We start from the raw sequence: 15,579 nt of genomic DNA on the forward strand, positions 1-15,579 counted from the left end.
ATGCAGACCATGTTTTATTTCTAATCATTTTTTTTTATGATATATATAAATAAATATATATATTTACAAGATATCGTTATTGGAAAAATATCGATGATCCAATTGAGCGGTGTCCGACTGTCCGTATATTTGTTTATTTACATAAATACAATTTAATGATAATGAGACAACAGGTTCGAAATCCTCCTTGACTCCATCCTCAGACCTGAAAATTGAATCCAGGTGGTTTATGAAAAAGTTCTCATTATCAATAAATCTAGTTTGTGCATTAGGAGGGTTTTCTACTATAGTTGTGTGTATAAAGATATATGATAGATAGCCATAAACATATATACATACATACACATAAATGTATATATATACCTATGAACATAGATATATTAATACATATACATGTATATGTGTTTAGGTGTCCAGTCAGAATTCTTGTACACTGTTTCTGTAAATATAAGTAATGTTTCAGGTGACGGTAAAAGAGAGAGGAATAGCAAAACAATTGTTCTGAAAAATATGTTTAGATTTATTTGTCTAAAATCACACTTTCACCATGGTCAGCAACATGGTGTCAGAACCATGCATTTAGTGCAGAAAATAAAACAGTTTCTGTCTTTGGATCAACAACCCGCAGATTCGCAGGTAGGAAGCAAATAAATATTATCTACTAAAAGGCACAGAATATCTGTATATAACGTGTGCACACCAGTTGGGCATACCGCAATTAGAGCTTTTCTTTTCGCAGTATGACTCACCAGTGAGCATACGATTTTTACTGTCCAACGGACAATAGAGACATCAGGGCCCTTTTCACCCTTCTGTGGCTTTAGCCATAGGAAGATGCCAACAACACGAACTAGAGCGTTAGTTTGTAGCTGCCAACTTTACTATTTTCCTCCCGCGGTGCAGTCACAGCCCCAAGCTACATTTAACAGTTCACTCAGTTCCTCTTCACCAAGTGAGCATTTGGGGAAAGCTTTCTTGCACGCAGAGGAGTCCTTGGTATTAGTAGCCACGTCTCTAGCGTAGACAAAGGCAGAATTGTAGGAGTTTGGCTGCATAGTCTTATCGGTTAAGACTTCCACAAGCATGTTCTCTTTCAGTGTGCGATCGGATTCGTCCTTCGCCTGCACGAGGCAAAACATCTTGGGGACGCAGGTGTTGGGATCCAGTTGTCCTACTGCCGAAAGAATTAGGTCGTCATCTTCCTCATCTGCTGCTGCAACGGACCGGCGGTAGCGGAGACGGTACTTTCTTTTAGGGGCTCTGTACCCGTGGCCATGGCCGCGTCCATGGCTAGCACCGTGATATCTGCGCTTGCTTATAGCGCTCGTCAAGGCTCCTAGGCCAGCCAGAACGCCGAATGAGGATGCTGCTTGGGCTGCCATCAAGCACGAAAGACCAACGGCCACCAGGAGTAGTAGGGCGCTATTCATCTAAAACGAAAAGGCAAACGTTTATTCTCTTAGTATAGTAAATCACAACGTTAATCAGAATGTTATAAGCAAATGATGAAATTCATTTTACATGGCAAACAAAGAAGATTGACCCCTATGTTAAATACTGTAGTCTATAAACAACCAAGATTGATTCAACCTTATATAAAAAAAATAAAAAGAAATAGATAAAAAAAATAATAATAATAAACAAATAAATTCTCATATACACACCTTGCAAATCACTCAGTAGATACTGAACCTCTTAAACGATACGAGACTTAATGCTCTGCTTTCTCCAGTAAGCATGTGTGTTATACTAAGCTCTGGGTCTAAGGCCTTATATATACCCCAGTGCCTGATGCTGTGGAAAAATACCCTTTAATGTTATTGGTCGACCTTTTTTGCCTCGACCAATAGCGAGACAGCATTGCTGCGCCTTGTGCAAGAACTGTAATGCAAGAAGCCATCTGTACCTCTGTTGAATGTGAATTACAAGATAAAGAAGAAGATAAACTTACTAGTGTAAAGTTGGCCGTAACAGAAATGGAAACGGAAGAGGAAGAAGTATAATCAATTTACATTCACAAACAAACAAAAACAAAATGGAAATTAAAGGGATTTTTAACTAAGCAGAACAACAGAGAGGGGAACATTCTTAATCAGTAAAAAGATAATGATTCCCAAAATGTTATTAAAAATTCATTCGTCAAACAACTATCACCGTAATTCTATAATTTCCACTACTCTGATTACCACACGAATGAACACATCCGTGTAAAAATGACAAATAGATTATTATTAGTAGTATTGCTTAGTTGCAGATTCCTGATAATAATGTTGATGATGATGATGCCAACAAGGATCATGGGTACGCAGATAATATGAATAATGAAGAGTGATAAAGAATTTAAACAGTAATGGCACATATAATGTTACTACGTATGTGTTGATTGTTTTTTTCTTTTTTTCATCTGTATCTTTTTTCTAATTTAAATATATTTATTCTGGATACTTATGCATATTACGATTTATTTTAAACGTACAGGTTTCCTTGTAGATTTTTAAATATTTAAAACGTTATATGATGTTTTTAGTAAATACTGCAACTCATTTACACGATGACAAATGACTATGATGTCTAAAATATATTATCTAAAACGAGTCAGTTTCAAAGCTACATAATCCTTGCACGGTTCTCCATCTTGACATCATGTTAAATCTGTTATGTTGGATCAACCACGCTCAGTCTACAGTATCTTGATATGACTCATCATCAACTTATGATTACATACACTTCCCATAGGTGAAAATAAAGCTGAGCTCACCAGATATTCTCAGATTACCTTCACACTCACCAGGCCAAGTTCATTACAATTCACTGTTACCAAGAAACTGTGATTCACCTTCATGAGTTCCACGCTGATTTTATACTTTGAAGAAATGTGTAAACCCAACGATATATTTCGATGTCTATTACTCTGACTTCACCGGATGTCCTGTTGAGTTTAAAATGTGCTCCACGAAACGGTAAAGTCTGGTTTACATTTGTAAGTTAATCGCAAGAGAAAAAAATTACAAAAGAAAGGCTCTAAGAAGGTATATCGATTATGTATAATGATAATAGTTTATGGAGAAGGCTCAGTCAAAAATGGGGGAAGGAGAAGAAAGGAATATAGCAATAAAGAGAAAGGAGACAAATTGCTGGTAAGCGTTTTACAGAACCTACAAAAACGGCATCAAGGAAAGATGCCACTCTCAAAAATAAAAATAAATAAACGATGAACAAGACAGTTGGAGAGAGAAAAAAAGAGAAAGTTAGAAAGAGAGAGGGGGAATGTAAGAAAGGAAAGAAAGGGGGGGTGGGAGGAAGAGAGAAAGAGGGAGGGAGGGAGGGAGAAAAAGGGAAAGAGAGAGAGGGGTTGGGTTGAGGCGGACACATGCTTATAGAATTAGCTGCTAGGGCAGACCAATAAAACATATAGTTTGCTCCTCACATTATTTTTCCCGAACATTGGCAGAGACAATAATGCTATAGTCGACATTGATGGTGGCCTTCGCTATATATATATAGATATACGAATATATGAATAAATATTTATATACGAATGTGAATACATATATATATATATATATATATATATGTATACATATACACGAATATGTGAATACATATTTATATACGAATATGTGAATACATATTTATATACGAATATGTGAATACATATATATATACATATATATATAAATACATATACACGAATATGTGAATACCTATATATATATATATACATATACACGAATATGTGAATACATATTTATATATATATACATATACACGAATATGTGAATACATATATATATACATATGCACGAATATGTGAATACATACATATATGTATATATATATATATATATATATATACACACACGAATATGTGAATACATAAATCAATATATATATGTGTGTGTGTATGTGTATGTATACTACTATGTGAATACACACACACACACACACACACCCACACACACATATATATATGCGAATATGTGAATATACATATAAACATATATATACGAAAATGTGAACATAAATATATTCGAATATGTGAATACATGTATGTATGTACGTACATACATACATATTTGTGTATACATGTATATACAAGTATTTATGTGTGTGTGTACAAGTATATCTTTCTGTCCGCTTCTCTGCTTATGACAAGCCAAAACGTACGTGAGAAAGGTTCCACGTGATTGAACAATCGGTTATCGCTTTCGTCGTCTTCCTTTTTTCTCATCCTATAATTTCCTCTTTTTAAGGCAATCCTTCATAGACATGATTTTTTCTTGACAATATATTTTTCTTCTTGTGGATAAAACGACTTTGAAAGATCCGGTGGTCTTTTATGTTGTGTAAAAATGCGGTAAGATCCAAGACCCGTGGTTACATAAAACATACACACGCACAAAGGCATGAATATACGCATACATAGAGACATTTGTACATTTATACGCACTCTTACACATTTTAATATACACACATACGCCTATGTCTTTTTACAAACATTCAAATACTGATAGATAATAAACCTACAAGAGGTTCAACGTTCCCACTGAATTTTCACCAAGAAAAGCAGCTAAACAAAACACGCACTGGCATCCTATATCAGTCAAGTAACCACATACCTTACCTGTTAACTTTTCTTGTTTGCACATTTTTGTGATGTAGCTCGACTAGAAACTATGATAGGAGACCGATAGGTGGATCCTACAAGGGTATGGTGAATGGTGAGCTAACGCTGTAAGGCAGACAACCAAGATTCCTCTGTCTTGATTCCTGTATTAAAGAGTAAGGTTGGAGTGAAGCTGCTCCTCCTTGGGGCGAGATGTTTCTCCTTGGCTCCCCGCGGGTGCAAGGAAGCTATAAATCACTTATCTAACATAATTGGTGGAGAAGAAAGAAGTGTTACAGCAATAGATAACTCTTGCGGAAGGGAAAAATAAAACGCATTGGTATGTCACGTGAGGCAGATGAATTAGCAGGTTAAACAGCGAATATGTGCGCATGCATATATATATATATATATATATATATATATATATATATATATATATATATGTATGTGTGTATGTATGTATGTTTGAAAGTATGAATATGACAAGTATAGATTTTGTAGAATATAGCCAAAGATACGGAGAATATCATTAATATATATATATATATATATATATATATATATTTCAGTAATATATAATTTGATTACAATAATTGTATTACATTAAATTATATCAAATGTTCATGTAATATTTTTATCTATTTATTCATATATTTTTATTTTTCTGAATGCCATTGTAGAAAAAAATAGATGCCCAATTTTACGGTGTTCGCATATATATGCATATATATTCCTGAACTTAGCCTTGGTGAAGGGTTTGTAAAATTAATAGCTCTTTGGAGTAAACTGATAGATGATAATTACAAGTAAATGAATGAATGAATAGCTAAATATATAAATGACGATAATAAATAAATAACAATATTAAACAAGTTACTGTTCAAGGCATACCTTTACGACACTGGTTTCTCGGCTTTCGTTTGGAAACGCTGAACACTGGTATTTCATTAAAGGACAAACAATACCAAATTTCCCATAACTAAGGCAGAAATAATGTTTATTTTCTACTAATTTGCAAGGGAGTGATCGCATTGCAATCGATTTTTTTCTTTTCGATCACTGTAAAGGTCGATTGTGTGGTAGAAGAATGGCAGAGAGGTGGTGTGGTGGAGGAATTGCAAAGTGATAGTGCAGCTGAAGGATTTACTGGTGGTACAGCAGTTAGTGTAGTGTGGTAGAGCGATTGCAGATGACGGCGTGGTGAAAGAGTATATATACATATATATGAATGGAAAAATAATATGATAATATGGTAGGAAAAAACAGAATGTACAAACTAGATTTATTGATAATGAGACAACTGTTTCTAATTCGATTCCATCTTCAGATCTGAATATATATATATATATATATATATATATATATATACACACACACATATATATAAATATATATATATACATGTGTGTGTGTATTTATATAAACAGATGAACATACATAAATATACATATATACACATACGTAGCCATGAATACACATATAGGCACACATATATATTTATATGTGTATATATATGTATAAATATACATATATATGTATGTATATACACATATATGTACATCTATGTATAAATATACATATATATGTATATATGCATATGTATGTATAAATACTTACATATGTATATATACATATATATGTATAAATACGTACATACGTATATATATATATATATATATATATATATATATATATATGTGTGTGTGTGTGTGTGTATGTGTGTACATACATAAACAGACTAACATAGGCATATATATGTATATATACAGATATACATTTACATACATATATATGTTTGTGTGTGTATATATATATATATTATATATAAATGTATATACGTGTACATACACATATATACATATTTATGTATATCTAAACTTTTTTTACGTATGTATATATACACATTGCGCTCATGTGATTGTGTGTGTATTTATGCACACGCACATCGCTTGAGCACACCGACTAACATAGGCATATATATGTATATATACAGATATACATTTACATACATATATATGTTTGTGTGTATATATATATTATATATAAATGTATATACGTGTATATACACATATATATACATATTTATGTATATCTAAACTTTTGTACTTATGTATATATACACATTGCGCTCATGTGATTGTGTGTGTATTTATGCACACGCACATCGCTTGAGCACACCGATTTGCATATAATGGGTAAACTAACAAACATAAAAAATAAATCGGCTAAAAGATTTAGATCATAAGTATCCAAGATCGGAACATAAGACATTCGAAGTTTATAGTGAACGGGAACACTGGACAATATTCTCCACAAGATGGATATAATGAATATACAATGTTTAGGTTTGTGCGAAGTCAAATGGCTCAATGCTGGCGACTTTATGAAGGACCAGAAAAGAATCCTCTTTTCAGGAGGTCAAGAACATAAAAATAGAGTCGTTTTGGTCCTAGATAAAAACTATTCAAAATCCTTTCTATCGTTCTAGCCCCAAAACGACCGCATGCTTTTAGTTAGTCCTTAGTAACATATGCTCCCACTGCGGATGCTGAAGATCAACAACAACTTCTGCAGCTCTCTTGATAGATTATTTTCACCATGTAAATCAAATGAAATAATGATTATCATTGCCAAAGTTGGCTCAGAAAGAGATGGCGATGTGGAGAGAGACTAATATATCAATGTAAGGAGAAAATCTGATCATCACAAATACCTGGTTTAATGTACATCTTAGACGACAATATACATGGTTAGTCAAGGTGATAGAGTCAGAAACCAAATTGACTATGTTATGATTAGTTCAAGATACCGAAACACAATTAACAACTCCCGAGCATATCCGAGTACAGACGGAAATTCAAATCAGAATCCAAAGATAAAAAAAATTTAGATTGTCCCTCAAAGAGTTGATGAAAAAGATTACCCCCGATTTTGAACTCGATACATTACAGACCAATCAAGAGGTCCGAGAAAACTTTATACAAGAACATTTTGAAAATCTACTGAAGGCTTTTAACAGTGACTTTGACCTTCGGTTTGGTGCCTTCATTGAGCATATCTAAGCAGCAGCTGCTAAGACAATCCCGACAAAAGAAAAGAAGCCCTCATCAAAGTTATTCCATCCAGGCAAGTACAACACAGAGCACCGTGCAGCATCAACGTAGCATCAGGGACACATTCTCCATGAGACCGAGGATGTCAGTGTTCATCGGGAAGAGTTCAAGAATATTTGACGATGGACAAGAGCCGAAAGATCTAGTCCTGGAAGTTGTCAGAACTGGTCCACTAATTCTGAAGTCAGAAGTGCGTTGGTCCCTACAGCAAACAAAATCTGGGAAAGCTACAGGTCCTGACGGTGTATACATCGAAATGCTTTAGGGCTTAAGGAGAAAAAGGCACTGATCCCATTAGGAACTTCCTAAATGATAATCTAATGTTGCATATTCTTAATTTTTTACTGGAAATCATTCTATAGGGGATCAGAAAACAATTACCCGAAATACCAGAGACCCAGTCTTGGTTTATGAAGGATAAAGGTACAAGAAATGCTATCTTCGTCATGAGAATGCTCGTCAAGAGAGCCAATCAACACCAATAAAACATCTACCTGGTTTCTATTGACTATCAAAAAGCTTTTGATAAGGTCTGGCATTTAAAAATATTAAAAATTCCCGCAAATATCCGGATATATGACAAAGATATGAGACTAATTCAATCAGTCTACCAAGATCAACTTGCAACAGTCCACATATCCAATGGAACATTTGATTCCCCATCAAGCGAGGTGTCCAACAAGGTTGTGTAATGTCACCTGACTTTGTCAGTTTATACTTTGAATTTATCCAGCAGGATATTGAAGAGCGTCAGGAGGGAATTGTTATCATTGACCTCTTTAATGCTATTGTGAAGGCCAATGAACATCTTGGCCTCTGTCAATAGCAAGAAAACAAAATATATGATGGTTTGAAAGTCAGAGGTCCCACCAACTTGTCCAATGAAACAAGGAGAGATAGAAATCCAGCAGCTCTCCTCAGTTATCTAGCTCTTGTTACCTCAAATGCTTGTTGCAAGAAGGAAATCCGACTCAGAATTGGACTAGCAAAAACTCCAGAACATCCTAACAGACCACATGTTCTCAATGCATGGATGGTCAACTTCTATATGGTTGCAAGTCCTGGACACTGACGACTGAAACTCGACGTAATATAGAGGCCACAGAAGTTTGGTTCAAGCGCCAGATGCTGTGCACCCTTTGTAGCAACCAAGTGTCCAACCCAAATCACAGGACTTGCAGTCCATAAAAGCACATTAGAAAACCTTAGCCTAAACGGTAAAATTGAAAGCAAGCAAGCTCGAGGTAGACCGAGAAAAATCCTTGGCAAGTAGTTAGTCAAACACCGCATCGGTGATGGTACAGAAATGTATATATAAATAAACATGCACACACATATATATATATATATGTGTGTGTGTGTGTGTGTGTGTGTGTGTGTGTGTGTACATGTCTATAAGCATACATATGTATAATTTTATAGATATAAAGATATATACATATGTATAGATATATAGATATATAAATCTATCTTTACATCTACAAAGTTTTGGTGGCTCAGTCAGAATTCTTGTACACTGTGCCTGTGAATATAGGTATTGTTTCAAGTGACAGTGAAAGAGGAACAAAACAATTATTTGAGAAAATATATTCAGATTTATTTGTCTAAAATCATCAGACTTTCATCAGCGTAAGCATCATGGTCATAACCATACATTTGGGGCAGAAAATAAAATCTGCAGGCATGAAGCAGATATTATCTACTAATAGACACAGAATACCTCTATATAATGTATGCACACCAGTTGGGCATACCAACTCTTCCCACTATGACTCACCAGTGAACATATGATTTTCACTGTCCAACGGACAATAGAGACACTAGGGCCCTTTTCACCCTTCTGTGGCTCTAGCCATAGGAAGATGCCAACAACACGAACTGGAACGTCAGTTTGTAGCTGCCAACTTTACTCTTTTCCTCCCGCGGTGCAGTCACAACCCCACGCTACATTCAACAGCTCACTCAGTTCCTCTTCACCAAGTGAGCATTTGGGGAAAGCTTCCTTGCACGCAGAGGAGTCCTTGGTCTTAGTAGCCACGTCTCTAGCATAGACGAAGGCAGTGTTGTAGGAGTTTGGCTTCATAGTCTTATCGGTTAAGACTTCCACAAGCATGTTCTCTTTCAGTGTGCGATCGGATTCGTCCTTCGCCTGCACGAGGCAAAACATCTTGGGGACGCAGGTATTGGGATCCAGTTGTCCTACTGCCGATAGAATTAGGTCGTCATCTTCCTCAGCTGTTGCTGCAACGGACCGGCGGTAGCGGAGACGGTACTTTCTTTTAGGGGCTCTGTACCCATGGCCATGTCCGCGTCCATGGCTAGCACCGTGATATCTGCGCTTGCTTATAGCGCTCGTCAAGGCTCCTAGGCCAGCCAGAACGCCGAATGAGGATGCTGCTTGGGCTGCCATCAGGCACGAAAGACCAACAGCCACCAGGAGTATTAGGGCGCTATTCATCTAAAACGAAAAGGCAAACATTTATTCTCTTAATATAGTAAATCACAACAGAAATCAGAATGTTATAAGCAAATTAGTGCAAAACGCAATGAGAAACGTCACTCTACCTGGCAGACAAAGAAGACTGACCCAAATGTTCAATACTGTAGTCTATAAACATCGTGATTTGTATAACCTTATATACAAAAACAAATTGTGAAAATAACTTTTCACAAATTCACATGTATACACACCTTGCAAATCACTCAGTAGATATTAAACCTCTTAAAAGATACGAGACAATGTTCTGCTTCCTCCAGTAAGCATGTGTTATACTAAGCTCTGGGTCTAAGGCCTTATATATATCCCTGTGACAGATAGTGTGCCAAAATATCCTTTAATACTATTGGTCGACCTTTTACACATCGACCAATAGCGAGACAGCATTGCTGCTCCTTGTGCAAGAAGTGTGTTGCGGGAAGCAATCTATATCTGTTGAATATGAATTACAAGGTAAGGACGAAAGTAAAGAATAAAGATCAGATAATCTTGTAACTACATCATCATATAATGTTCGCAGTCACGGAAATGGAAACGGAAGAGGAAGAAGTACTGTTAGTTAACAATGACAAACATCTTTGGAAATAAAAAAAAGATTTGAGCCCCGAATCTCTTCCATAAAAACAATTAGAAATAAGCTAAAACAGAGGGGGATTAAATTATTAATCACTAGAGAATGGAGGATTCCGTAAAATCTAATAGTACATATTCACTTTTATCATCAAGCAATTTCTATCACCGTAATTCCATTGCACCGTGTAAAAAGTACAAATAAATTATTAAAAGTATTACTCAGTTGCAGATTCCTGATAGTAATGATAATGATGAATCATGAGTATGCAACAGTATCAATGATAATATGAATAATGAAGGATGATAGAGGATGAAAACACAGTGGTGACACAGATAACATTACTACGTATTATTTGACTACGTTCTCTTACCTTGTCCTTTGTTATATAATATATGTTTATGCTGGTGACTAATGCATGCTACGATTTATTTCTAACATACATATTTCCTTGCAGATTTTCTCTTAAAAACGTTGTGCAAAGTTTGTTATAAATGACTCATTTACACGTTGACAGATGACTATGATGTCTAAAATAAAGTATCTAAAACGGGCCAATTTCAATCAAAGTTACATAGGCCTTGCACGGTTCTCACAACCATCCCGGATCAGGTTATCTGTCATGTTCAATCTACAGTATATGTCGTGTTGATATTTTTCTTTTATTTTTTATTTTTTGTCTTTGAATCTAATTAATGTTTGATTTTTCTTACTGCCATGTTGAATCTATGTTGTCATGTAGCTAAATATAGAGTTGCCTATAATTGAAATCATTTTTATAACTAACTGTTATGATCGATGTCATTATCGTGTTGGATTTCTTTAACATGTTGGACATCATGTCTTGACATCATGTTAAACGAATTGTTATATTGGATAGACCATTCAGCTATTTAGAACCTGCTTTGTCACGCTCACTCTACATTATCCTGATGACACATAATCAAATTCGGATTACATACGTTCCCTATATGGTAATAATAAAACTGAGTTCACCAGAGATTTCAGATTACCGTCATACTCACCAGGCCAAGCTCATTAATATTCATTGTTACCAAGAAACTGTAATTCACCTTCATGAGCTACACGCTACAGTTCATTGCTATGTCTCGATCCTGTGTATTGCCCTGACTTCTTGTTGAGTATAAAATGTGCTCCACGTAACAGTAAAGTCTCGTTTCCATTTGAATAAAAGTAAAACAAAAAAAAAAAGAAAAAGAAAGAAAAGTGGTACACAATTAAGTAAGAGAAAGGAAAAGAGAGAAGGGGGGGGGGGGGAGAAAGAGCAAGAAAGAGAGAGAGGCAGGAAAGGAGAGAGGAGAAAGAGGGGAAGGGGGCACACCCTCTCAAAACAACCGAAGTAATAAATCAGTAAGTCAGTGTTCAAGTCAGTCGTATAAATTATATAATATGCATTGTTTATTATAACTTAGCTTCAACTAAATAACACCAAGAATGAGTATAATAATGATGAAAGTGACAATAATGATATTGACAATAATTATAATAATTACAATTATTATTGTTATTATTATTATTACCCTGATTATATATTCATAATGCATGTATGTGAATGTGTGTATGTGTGCATTATGAGAAGGCTACATAAGTTTTTGATTTTGCATATGATTATAGACAAAGAACAAATTTAAATTCAAGTCACACTTTAATTGACTTATATTTGTGTGTGTACGTCTGCGTAGACATATATATATACGTGTATTTATGTAATTTATGTATATGTGTGTATGCTTATATATATATATATATATATATATATATATATATATACATACATATATATATATACATATTTATTTATATATATGAATTAATATGTATACATATATTAGATTATATCTATATATGCATTTATATATGATTTATTTTTATACACATATATGTGTATGTATATAGATATATATGTATTTGCATATCTATTTGTTCTTATATGTATATATATATCTGTTTTTATCTATACTTATATAAGTTATATATACATACACAGTATGTATGTGTGTATATATGTATGTGTGTATATATTTATGTGTGTATATATGTATGTGTGTATATATGTATATATATATTATATTATATATATAATTTATTTTATACACATATATGTATATATATAGATATATACATATATATGTATGAGTATACACACACCTATATACATGTATTTATTATTATATACACATATAAGCACTTACAGATTATAAAACTACAAGAATATTAACGTTTGCATTAAATTTTCCGCAAGAAAAACAGCTAAACAATACACGCACTGGCATCCTATATCAGTCAAGTAACCACATACCAACCAATGGTTAATAATTAGGACATGAGTTTGATACATACCTTAACTTTTCTTGTTTACATATTTTTGTGATATAGGTCGACTAGAAACTATGACTGTAAGAGACCGATAGGTGGGCCCTACAAGAGTATGGTTAATGGTGAGCTTAGGCTGTATGTATATCTAATTATATGTATATGCAGATGTACATACAAGCATAAATAAACAGTTATATATACACATACATATATAAATATATATACAAATATACATACACAATATATACATCCTTATATATAAAATATGTGTGTATATTATATACACATATATATATACATGTACATGTGTGTATATATACTTACACATATATATGTACACTTACATATATAAATTTATATCCACACACATATATATGTATATGTATATATATATATGCATTTAATTATAAAGATATATAGATACATGTACATGAGTATATATGTATAATATATATCTATTTATATATATATATATGCATTTAGTTATAAAGATAAATATAGATACATGTATATATGTATATATCTTTATAGTATATATCCTTATAGATATATATCCATACATATATAAGATAAAGATGTAGATAGATATAGATTTATCTTTACATATACCAAGTTTACATATGCTAAGTTAAGTCAGAATCCGTATACACTGTGGCTGTGAATGTAGGTAATCTTTTAGTTAAAACGAGAGGAAAAAGAAAATTATTCTAGAAAATATAATTAGATTTATTTATCTAAAATCAAACATTCACCATGATGTAACATAATATCAGAGCTATACATTTGGTGCATAAAATAAGATAGCTTCTGTCTTTGGATCAACAACTAGCAGATTCGCAGGCATGAAGCAAATAAATATTATCAACTAAGACGCACAGAATATCTGTATATAATGTGTGCACACCAGTTGGGCATACTGCAATTAGAGCTTTTCTTTTCGCAGTATGACTCACCAGTGAACATAAGATTTTCACTGTCCAACGGACAATAGAGACACCAGGCTCCTTTTCACCCTTCTGTGGCTCTAACCATAGGAAGATGCCAACAACACGAACTGAATTTTGTAGCTGCCAACTTTACTCTTTTCCTCCCGCGGTGCAGTCACAGCCCCAAGCTACATTCAACAGCTCACTCAGTTCCTCTTCACCAAGTGAGCATTTGGGGAAAGCTTCCTTGCACGCAGAGGAGTCCTTGGTCTTAGTAGCCACGTCTCTAGCATAGACGAAGGCAGTGTTGTAGGAGTTTGGCTTCATAGTCTTATCGGTTAAGACTTCCACAAGCATGTTCTCTTTCAGTGTGCGATCGGATTCGTCCTTCGCCTGCACGAGGCAAAACATCTTGGGGACGCAGGTGTTGGGATCCAGTTGTCCTACTGCCGATAGAATTAGGTCGTCATCTTCCTCAGCTGCTGCTGCAACGGACCGGCGGTAGCGGAGACGGTACTTCCTTTTAGGGGCTCTGTACCCATGGCCATGACCGCGTCCATGGCTAGCACCGTGATATCTGCGCTTGCTTATAGCGCTCGTCAAGGCTCCTAGGCCAGCCAGAACGCCGAATGAGGATGCTGCTTGGGCTGCCATCAGGCACGAAAGACCAACAGCCACCAGGAGTATTAGGGCGCTATTCATCTAAAACGAAAAGGCAAACATTTATTCTCTTAATATAGTAAATCACAACAGAAATCAGAATGTTATAAGCAAATTAGTGCAAAACGCAATGAGAAACGTCACTCTACATGGCAGACAAAGAAGACTGACCCAAATGATCAATACTTTAGTCTATAAACATCGTGATTTGTATAACCTTATATACAAAAACAAATTGTGAAAATAACTTTTCACAAATTCACATGTATACACACCTTGCAAATCACTCAGTAGATATTAAACCTCTTAAAAGATACGAGACAATGTTCTGCTTCCTCCAGTAAGCATGTGTTATACTAAGCTCTGGGTCTAAGGCCTTATATATATCCCTGTACCAGATATTGTGCCAAAATATCCTTTAATACTATTGGTCGACCTTTTACACATCGACCAATAGCGAGACAGCATTGCTGCTCCTTGTGCAAGAAGTGTGTTGCGGGAAGCAATCTATATCTGTTGAATATGAATTACAAGGTAAGGACGAAAGTAAAGAATAAAGATCAGATAATCTTGTAACTATATAATCATACAAAGTTCGCAGTCACGGAAATGGAAACGGAAGAGGAAGAAGTACTGTTAGTTAACAATGACAAAACATCTTTGGAAAAAAAAAAAAAAAATTGAACCCCGAATCTCTTCCATAAAAACAATTAGAAATAAGCTAAAATAGAGGGGGATTAAATTATTAACCACTAGAGGTTGGAGGATTCCGTAAAATCTAATAGTACATATTCACTTTTATCATCAAGCAATTTCTATCACCGTAATTCCATTACACCGTGTAAAAAGTACAAATAAATTATTAA

General features: G+C 34.5%; 3 protein-coding genes across 3 annotated transcripts; all 3 read right to left on the reverse strand.

Moving 5' to 3' along the window:
* Positions 1–499: 499 nt before the first annotated feature.
* On the reverse strand, positions 500–1,739 carry LOC125027257. Its single transcript, XM_047616221.1, has 2 exons — positions 1,665–1,739; positions 500–1,430 (listed from the first exon to the last, which is right to left on the reverse strand). Exon 2 carries the CDS (start codon positions 1,428–1,430, stop codon positions 882–884), a length of 549 nt encoding a protein of 182 aa, XP_047472177.1. The 5' UTR covers positions 1,665–1,739; the 3' UTR covers positions 500–881.
* Positions 1,740–9,297: 7,558 nt separating this feature from the next.
* Positions 9,298–10,308, reverse strand: LOC125027258. Its single transcript, XM_047616222.1, has 2 exons — positions 10,288–10,308; positions 9,298–10,180 (listed from the first exon to the last, which is right to left on the reverse strand). Exon 2 carries the CDS (start codon positions 10,178–10,180, stop codon positions 9,629–9,631), a length of 552 nt encoding a protein of 183 aa, XP_047472178.1. The 5' UTR covers positions 10,288–10,308; the 3' UTR covers positions 9,298–9,628.
* Positions 10,309–13,839: 3,531 nt separating this feature from the next.
* Positions 13,840–15,066, reverse strand: LOC125027285. Its single transcript, XM_047616259.1, has 2 exons — positions 14,989–15,066; positions 13,840–14,755 (listed from the first exon to the last, which is right to left on the reverse strand). The coding sequence occupies exon 2, from the start codon at positions 14,753–14,755 to the stop codon at positions 14,204–14,206; it is 552 nt and encodes a 183-aa protein (XP_047472215.1). The 5' UTR covers positions 14,989–15,066; the 3' UTR covers positions 13,840–14,203.
* Between the last annotated feature and the right edge of the window lie 513 nt (positions 15,067–15,579).

The sequence above is a fragment of the Penaeus chinensis genome, chromosome 7, assembly GCF_019202785.1.
Source record: "Penaeus chinensis breed Huanghai No. 1 chromosome 7, ASM1920278v2, whole genome shotgun sequence".
Classification (NCBI taxonomy): Eukaryota; Metazoa; Arthropoda; class Malacostraca; order Decapoda; family Penaeidae; genus Penaeus; species Penaeus chinensis.

Coding starts and splice junctions, on each gene's coding strand:
- LOC125027257 (XM_047616221.1), bottom strand. CDS start 1,430: ATGAATAGCGCCCTACTACTCCTGGTGGCCGTTGGTCTTTCGTGCTTG.
- LOC125027258 (XM_047616222.1), bottom strand. CDS start 10,180: ATGAATAGCGCCCTAATACTCCTGGTGGCTGTTGGTCTTTCGTGCCTG.
- LOC125027285 (XM_047616259.1), bottom strand. CDS start 14,755: ATGAATAGCGCCCTAATACTCCTGGTGGCTGTTGGTCTTTCGTGCCTG.